Source organism: Corvus kubaryi, unplaced genomic scaffold (assembly GCF_017639235.1).
Source record: "Corvus kubaryi isolate FWS band 111438036 unplaced genomic scaffold, C.kubaryi_AGA036_p1.0 37185, whole genome shotgun sequence".
NCBI classification, from domain to species: domain Eukaryota; kingdom Metazoa; phylum Chordata; class Aves; order Passeriformes; family Corvidae; genus Corvus; species Corvus kubaryi.
In genome coordinates, this window is record NW_024581052.1 from 125,554 (window position 1) to 134,194 (window position 8,641).

General features: G+C 46.2%; 1 protein-coding gene across 3 annotated transcripts; it reads left to right on the forward strand.

The window, feature by feature from the left end:
- Positions 1-453: 453 nt before the first annotated feature.
- On the forward strand, positions 454-8,299 carry LOC121661653. 3 transcript variants are annotated; one of them, XR_006015062.1, is made up of 3 exons: positions 454-1,622; positions 2,754-4,481; positions 7,210-8,039. XR_006015062.1 is itself a non-coding variant. In XM_042022047.1 (2 exons), the coding sequence occupies exons 1-2, from the start codon at positions 5,330-5,332 to the stop codon at positions 7,521-7,523; spliced, it is 1,140 nt and encodes a 379-aa protein (XP_041877981.1). In that variant the 5' UTR covers positions 4,491-5,329; the 3' UTR covers positions 7,524-8,036. The 3 variants fall into 3 exon arrangements, 1 of the variants encoding a protein (XP_041877981.1); XR_006015061.1 differs by lacking the exon at positions 454-1,622 and having other exon boundaries at positions 1,771-4,481; positions 7,210-8,299; XM_042022047.1 differs by lacking the exons at positions 454-1,622; positions 2,754-4,481 and adding an exon at positions 4,491-6,155 and having other exon boundaries at positions 7,210-8,036.
- Positions 8,300-8,641: the final 342 nt, after the last annotated feature.

Here is an 8,641-nt window from a genome sequence, read left to right on the forward strand (position 1 = left end):
CGTCGCGCCCTCACTTTTTCCCCTGCCACATCTGCCACCACTGCTGTGATGCCATGAAGATTTTTTGCCTTTTCTTTTATAACTCTTACACCGTTTTTACAACTTCTTTATTCTTAGTGCTTTTTGCCTACATTCTTGGACTTGTTTGTCAAGCTGAGAGACTAAACATTTTAGAAGCTTCGTAGTTAGGGATCAGTGTGCCCCAGACCCCAAAGTCCTTACACATTCTGTAAACTAAGACAGAACCATCTAGAAGAAGGCTCCTTGGGGAGGGGGGCTCATTCAAGCCTCTCACTGGGGAATTTTTGATAGATATGCTAATTAATAATACCTATAATGTCATACCAGATCTTCTGGTGGGGGCATTGCGGTGTGGATTTCGGTGCATTTGACCTGGAGGTGTGCACCTAAGGATCCTTAAAATAAATATCAAGGTAAAATCCCTTTTCCCCTTCTAACCGTGTTTGACTCTTGATTTTAAGACCAGGAAAAGGCATCAGTTGCTGGCGACCACGAAGGGACCCTAAAGACCTTGAAACTCGCAGTCTTGGGTTAGAACACATCTTGCTTTGCCCCTCTCTTTTCTGGCAAATTACAGAGGGGCCAGAGTGATGATTCAGGACTGTGACCCGGACTTTAAGACCCAGCACAGAAAGGCAGAAGCACGGAAAGGGAGGTGATGTAAAAGGGGAACAATATTACCGATATTGTGCTAGTACTAAGGAAAGAGATCTCCATGGCAGTTGGAAAGGTTGGGGGCCAAGAAGCCCATGAAAGGGGAAAGGTTAAACCTTTCCCCTGCAAACTGTGGAAAGGAGGGGATGCCCTCCATGAAGTCCACAAGAGCCCAGAGGCTGTACCCTACACAGCCACAGGAGAGGCTCAGAGGTTGGTTGGTTGGTTGGTTGGTTGGGACGTCGGGAGGCTGTGGGTTCGAATCCTGTTAAGACCAGATTTTCATGCACACATTTACTGTTTGCTAAAACTAGTTGCTTTTGTATTTTAAAGTGCTGTAGTTTGTGTAGTAAGCTAGATAAACTGCCTAGGAAGTCAGAATTCTGAGGTCAGATTGCAGGCTGAATTCCAGAGTTAAAAGCTTCCCTCTAACAGAGTTTTTCTGTCTGTGAGCAAACATGGGTGATGTTTTTTCAAATGAAAATAAAAAAATCCCTTTTAGCAGCCCATTAGAGTTGATAATAAAACGCTGGAAATGGCTGACAGGGCAAAAAACTACTTTGGACACCCGAGAATTGATCAAACTGTCCACACGGGTTTGACCGACTTTAAAATTAAGTCAAAGAAATTGGCCTCACTATGGGAGTTTGGAAAGTAACATCATTACTGACCTGATAGTAGAACTGAGATCATTACGTAGGTTTGATGAACTAAGGTATGCAGAACTTTTTACTATGTATCTGAACAGGGAAGAAGCATATGTGGTAGACAAAAGTAATATGGAAATGACTTTGAGAAGGAGAAAGGGAAAGAAGAAGCCGCCGCAAGCTAGCTCGTATACTAATATGGACAGAGAAATCAATATGACGGATCTAGATATGGTGGCCCCAGCTCTGCGCGATGGGGGGGGTCTCCCTCCCCCATTCAACCACCAGCAGCCTGCACAGGTGGGGGTGGGGGACAGAGGAACGGAGCAGCCGGTGGGGGTGGGGGCAGGGGGGTGGGGGAGCAGTGGGGGCAGCCCGCACAGGTGAGGGTGGGGGACAAAGGAATGGGGCAGCCTGCACAAGTGGGGGTGGGGGTGGGGAGTGGGGGGGCGGTGGCTCTGCCGCCACCGCTGCCTCCGCCGCTGTCTGAGCGGGGGCAGGGAAGAGACCGAGCAGCCAGCTCCAAGCCAGTGTAGCAGCATGGGGCCTCCCCACCTCCAGCCTTGTCAGGGGCGGAGAGCAGGCACAGAGGCGGGAGAGATGCAGGCATTCCACCACCCCCTGACCGCCCCAGAGGCAGAGAAGGTGCGGACTGGCCACTGCCCTCTGACTTTTCCAGAGGCAGAGACAGGGACGGGGAGGGGAAGGGGTCGGGTGGGCCGCCTTTCCCCGAGTTCCCTGGACATGGAAGTGAAGGCAGAAATGGGCACAGGCAGTTCTGAGTACCTTTGCCAGTGCAGGAAATTGCAAGTTTCCAAGACAGAGACAGGAGGAGCTGCTCGCTCTCCCCACCCTGCGGTGTGGCCAGTGTTAAAGCTGAGGGCAGACAAGATGGCCCCGACCCAGGCGCCTCTTGCAGAGCTAGGGATGGGAGAAGCTGCTTGCAGCCCCTGCCTCCCTGCCCCTTCACTGCCGTAAAAAGCAAGGCAGTCCCTGATCAACATTTGGCTGAGACAATCTTTAATACCAATGAAGCAGTTTCAATTGAAAGCGAATGGGATGATTCCGATACAGATGGTTCCCGTCGGGAGGGTAGTAGAAAAAAGGGGAAGATAGCCCAAGGAGCCATGAAAGCAGTCAGTCCCATCGCTAAACACACAAAGTCAAAAGCAGATAAAGGGGGGAAGGAAAGACCTGTATTAGAAGTACCTCTGAGACAGTGTAATAAACGAATTGGTTTCAGGGTGTTGGTTATTACTGTTTAAATGAGATATAAAAGAGGGGAGTTGAGGGTGGAATAGATGGACATGTTAATTGAAGGGAAGTTGCGAGACTGTACGGGTATAATGCTGGAATGTAACCACTGGATGGGGATATAACAAGGACCCAATGGGTTTAATAGAAGGAACTTTCTAGTACATTGCTTCGTAGGGTACAAGGGATGAGGATGATGCCCTAGACTGTGATTGGAGAATGAGCCAACCAATGAAGTGGACTTGTTTGAAAATGATTGATGAGGAATGCACGAAGGTATAGACCAACCAGCGAACAGGAAAGGGACCAATCAGCACAAGGATTAAGAAATGCACCAGTCCGGTGGCACCAAAGACTTTAAAAGCCACCTGCATCCGAGGGGGCGGGCAGTCCTCCTGCGGAACTTGGGGCTCAAGGGAGCACCCAGTGGGTCTCACTGTCTTGTTGGTGTATTGTTTTGTTCTGGCTTGTCGTGTGGAGCCTGGGCTTATCCTGGGTTCCCGCTCTCAGCAGTTAATAAATAAATGAGTTGAGTTTTCCTTTCAAAAGTCTCAGCCTCGTTCACAACAACAGGCTGTGGGAAATCAAGGAGTGATTTATATAAAGACACCATTTTCCCTCAGAGAATTACAGCAGTGGAAAAACTCAATTGGGAAGTACAGGGACAACCCAGAGAGAGTAGCTATGCATGTAGAAATGGCCATAAAATCCCAAAACCCAGATTGGGGTGATCTAAATGTTATGCTAGGTGAATTATTGGCTAAAACAGAGAGAGAAATGGTCAACAAAGCTGCTATATCTGCTATAGAAACTCAAATTGCAACTGGGAGTCTCCAAGGGTCAGTTAATGACATCTATCCCCTAGCAAACCCTAGCTAGGATCCCAGTGTCCCAGAACAGATAGAAAAGCTGAAGCGGTACCAGAAATGGGTAGTTATTGGGTTAAAATGTGCCGTTCCTAAAGCAGTGAATTGGCCTAGGTTATATGAGATCAAACAAAATCCAAATGAGACCCCCACAGAGTTTCTAAATAGGCTTAAAGAGGCTGCACAAAAATACACTACCTTAGACCCTGACTCACCTGAGCAGCAGATCCACCTGGCCTACCTATTTATAGGTCAATCTGCTAATGACATAAAGACAAAACTGCAAAAGACAGATGGGCCACTGGACATAAGTAAATCGTTGAATGTAGCCTGGAAGGTATAGCAGAACAGAGACTTAACAGACAAAGATAAACATAATAAACCCCACCACAAGAAGTATGATAAGGGAAAGTCATCTGACACATCAAAAAGGGGTCCCTCTTTTCCCCTAGCTGAGGACCAATGCACAATTTGCAAAAAGCGAGGGCACTGGAAAAATGAGTGTCCATCACGAGCAGAAAAGAAGCCCCCAGTTTCGGAACTAACTGTAAATACGGACTGACGGGGACCGAAGGTAACTACCCCAGCAGAGCCTTCGGTTGTAGCTAAGCTGGGGAATCATGACGTTGAATTTCTGGTTGATACAAGAGCAACATATTCTGTGTTAAATACTTTAAAAGGTAAACTGAGTCAAGACACTGTGGATGCGATCGGAGCTACAGGGGAAAGTGAAACAAGGCTTTTTCTCCAACCTTTAAAATTTAAATTGGGAAAACACTGGGTCACTCACCAGTTCCTGAATATGCCAAATTCCCCAATGCCAGTATTGGGCAGAGATTTATTGGAAAAACTGGAAGCAGAAATTAAGTTTTCCAAGGAGGGGGGAGTGAAAGTTATAATCCCAGAATCTAAAATTATTGAAGCAGCTGCTATACTTGTACAGGAATGCCATGGAAAAATTCCCAAAGAAGTTGAAGAAGCTGTCATTCAAACAGTGTGGGCCAATGATTCTCCTGGGAAATCCAAAAAAGCTGAACCTGTATCACACTCAAAGCAGGGGCTACACCAGTAAGGCAAAGACAATATCCTCTGAAATTAGAAGCTCGCAAGGGATTGGTACCTGTGATTGAAAAGTTTCTCAAATTTAGGTTGTTAGTGGAATGTAAATCCAGGTACAACACACCAGTTTTGCCAGTAAAGAAAGCTGATGGTAAAAGCTACAGGTTGGTACAGGATTTGAGGGAAATCAACAAGGTAACAGAAGACATACACCCAGTGGTAGTGAATCCTTACACACTTTTGACAACACTAACCAATGAATTAGGGTGGTTCACTGTTTTAGATGTCAAGGATGCCTTTTTCTGCATTCCTGTGCATAAGAATAACCAAGAACTCTTTGCTTTTGAGTGGGACAATCCTGAAACAGGGAGAAAGACCCAGCTCACCATGACAGTTTTACCACAAGGATTCAAAAACAGCCCGACCATATTCAGAAACCAGCTGGCAAAGGAGCTTGAGGACTGGAGGAAACAAGAACCAGGAGGAGCAGTTCTCCAGCATGTTGATGACATTTTGATAGTGGCCAAGACACAAGATGACTATATCGAGCTCACTTTAAGTCTGTTGAACCTTTTAGGCCAAAGTAGGTATCAGGTCTCGAAAGAGAAGGCACAGGTTGCCAGGGAAACAGTAGTATACCTGGGCCTGGAAATTTTCCGCGGACATCAACAACTCAGCAGAGAACAGAAGGAAACCATCTATCGACTTCCAGAGTCCCATACCGTAAGGGAGATGCAGGCCTTCCTGGGAATGGTAGGTTGGTGTCGCCTATGGATATCAAACTACAGTCTATATGAGGTCCTTAGAGCAGCTTAAAAAGGGACAATCATGTGGACAAAGAATGCCAGAGCTGCATTTAAACAGCTGAAACATTCCTTGATGTCAGCCCCAGCTCTGGGGCTGCCGGACTTGACTAAACCTTTTGAACTCTTTACACATGAGCAACTGAATGTTGCTCTGGGGGTACTGGCACAGCACCTTGGAGACCAGCGAAGAGCTGTGGCCTATATTTCAAAACAACTAGACAATGTAGCCCAGGGTTGGCCAGGATGCTTGAAAGCTGTGGCAGCAAGAATCCTTCTGATACAGGAGGCCCGTAAATTCACCCTTGGGCAGCACATTGTCGTGTATGTACCCCATGCAGTGATAAATGTGCTGGAGCAAAAGGAAGGACACTGGCTCTCCCCTAGCAGGATGCTCAAATACCAATCTGTGTTGTTAGAACAGGACGATGTTACTCTAAAGACAACTTCTGTGGTAAACCCTGCGATGTTTTTATCATCCACATTACTTGACAGTGTGCCTGAACATGATTGTTTGCAGTCAATAGAGGAGACTTATCCCAGCAGACCAGACCTGGAAGATGTTTCTTTGAAGGATCCAGACTGGGAATTGTACACTAATGGGAGCAGCTTCAAGAAAAGCGATAGGAGGATGACCGGTTATGCCATAACGACCTCAGATAAAATCATTGAGGCAAAAGCCTTGCCTCCAGATGTATCATCACAGAAAGCTGAACTCATTGCACTAATGAGAGCTCTAGAACTGAGTGAAGAGAAGAAAGTGAACATATGGACTGATTCCAAATATGCCTTCAGCGTTGTGCATGCCCACGGAGCTATTTGGAAGGAACGTGGCCTGCTGACTGCTCAAGGTAATGAAGTTAAGCATGCTAAACAAATTCTTGCACTTTTACAGAGCATTTGGAAGCCTACGGAAGTGGCTATCATGCATTGCAAGGGTCATCAAAAAGGGAAAACAGCCCCTGAACTGAGAAATCGTTTTGCTGATGAAACAGCAAGGAGGATTGCAGAAAAAGGCATTTTTGCAATAGTACTACACGAAGAGATAGCTTTGTCATCATTTACCCCAAAATACGATCAGAGGGATCACAAATTAATTAATTTCAGCCTTAAGCTGAAATCAAAGAAAGTGGGTAGGCTGTTACCCCGGTAGGACAAATTGTAGTTCCACCCCTGATCCTTCGGGAAATAGCCCAATGAGAGCATGAAAGTACCCACTGGGGAACAGAAAATCTTTTAAAACATTTGAGGAAAGTAGTGATAGGGAGATGGATGACTGATATTGTACAATCTGTAACAAGCAAGTGTGAAACCTGCTGTAAAAACCCAAGCAAGAGAGTTGTGTTAAGAGTGACAAAAACAGGAGATCTCCCAGGAGATTATTGGCAAATAGATTTTGCTGAGATGCCATGCAAAGAGGGATGCAGGTATATACTGGTACTGGTTGACATCTTCAGTGGGTGTCGCACCAACACAGCAAAAGAAGTAGTGAAAGCTTTGCTCAATCATATAATACCAAGATTTGGGGTTCCTTTGGGAATGTCATCAGATAGGGGACCACATTTTGTTGCAATGGTGGTTAGAGAAGTTAGCAAGATTTTGAGACTTACCTGGGACCTGCACACACCATACAGGCCCCAGGCAAGTGGCAAAGTTGAACGCATGAACGGGACCCTCAAAACTCAGATTTGCAAGATTTGTCAAGAGACATCCATGACATGGGTTCAAGCCCTGCCTATAGCCTTGCTGAGAGTCCGCATACAGCCAAGGCAAAGGGACAACATCAGTCCCTATGAAATATTATATGGCAGGCTATACCAGGTTCCACATATCCCGGGGGAAATTCATATGACAGGTAAAAATGATTTGCAGAAATATTTAATGGCTCTGAGTTCCACTTTGCAGAAGCTCCAGAGATTCGTCGTGTTCTCCAAACCAATAGGATTGGACACAGCTGCTCATCCGTTCCAGCCTGGAGACTGGGTCTACATCAAGTGCTGGGACAGCGACCCCTTGCAAGCCAAGTGGAAGGGACCATTCCAAGTTTTGCTGACCACTTCTACTGTGGTCAAGGTTGCTGGCAAGGGACCGTGGATTCACTATTCCAGCGTGAAGAAAGCTTCTGCTTCCGAAACTACCAAGAAGACAGAGACCGATACAAATCAGAAAGATGCAGTTTAAACTGTTATTTACATGTTTGCTATTTGCCCAACTGGTAACCATGGTTTAGGGTTCACCCCATGATTTGCATAAGACTGTAGTCCAAAATGTGTCCAAGGTTCTGATGTGGACCAAAGCGAGAGAATTAAGAAAGGTTTAGATGAAATTCGGAAAAGAACTCAAATTCTACATGGAGTAGCTTCTAGAAATAACACCTTCAATTTTGATCATATTTTTTATATCCTCACCTCATGGTTACCAAACTGGGCCTGGGTAAAAGAAATATTCATCATAGCTGTAATTGTAGTTATTATCTGTGTAATAGCCTGTGGAGCAGCTGGTTGTGTAAACCGGTTCTGCGAGTAAAGAATAGAGTAGACTAGACAAGGTAGGGTTTTGTTAGTTAGGGGAGAAATGATGCCATGAAGATTTTTTGCCTTTTCTTTTATACCCGTTAATACCCTTTTTACAACTGCTGTATTCTTAGTGCTTTTTGCCTACATTCTTGGACTTGTTTGTCAAGCTGAGAGACTAAACATTTTAGAAGCTTTGTGGCTAGGGATCAAGTATGCCCCAGACCCCAAGGTCCTCTCCAGAACACATTCTGTAAACTGATAGAACCATCCAGGAGAAGGCTCCTTGGGGAGGGGGGCTCATTCAATCCTCTCATTGGGGAATTTTTGATAGATATGCTAATTAATAAAACCTATAATGTCATACCAGGTCTTTTGGGGGTGCATTGCGGAGTGCATTTCAGTGCATCTGACCTGGACGTGTGCACCTAAGGATGCTTAAAATAAATATCAAAATCCTTTTTCCCCTTCTAACTGGTTTTGACTCTTGATTTTAAGACCAGGAAAAGGCATCACCTGTACTCTCACAGAAGGCAAACAGAGAGGGAACATGCTACCAGGACGGGACCTCCCAGCTCCAGACACTTGCCACGACCCAGCTCCAGCGGATGCCGCGTGGCGCAGGGCAGCGTGAGCTTTACGGTACCATCCGGCTTCCCTCCAGGGTCAAACAGGTCGGGGGACGAGGGGCCATCTTCTGGTTCTCCTCCCCCAGCCCCAACAGACTTACGGTCGCTTGCTGGCAGTGCAGAAGGGCTTGGCACAGTTACTGCGGTGGCACAAGCGGCTTTTTTTGTCTGGTCTCCGGGTGCCGCATGCACCAC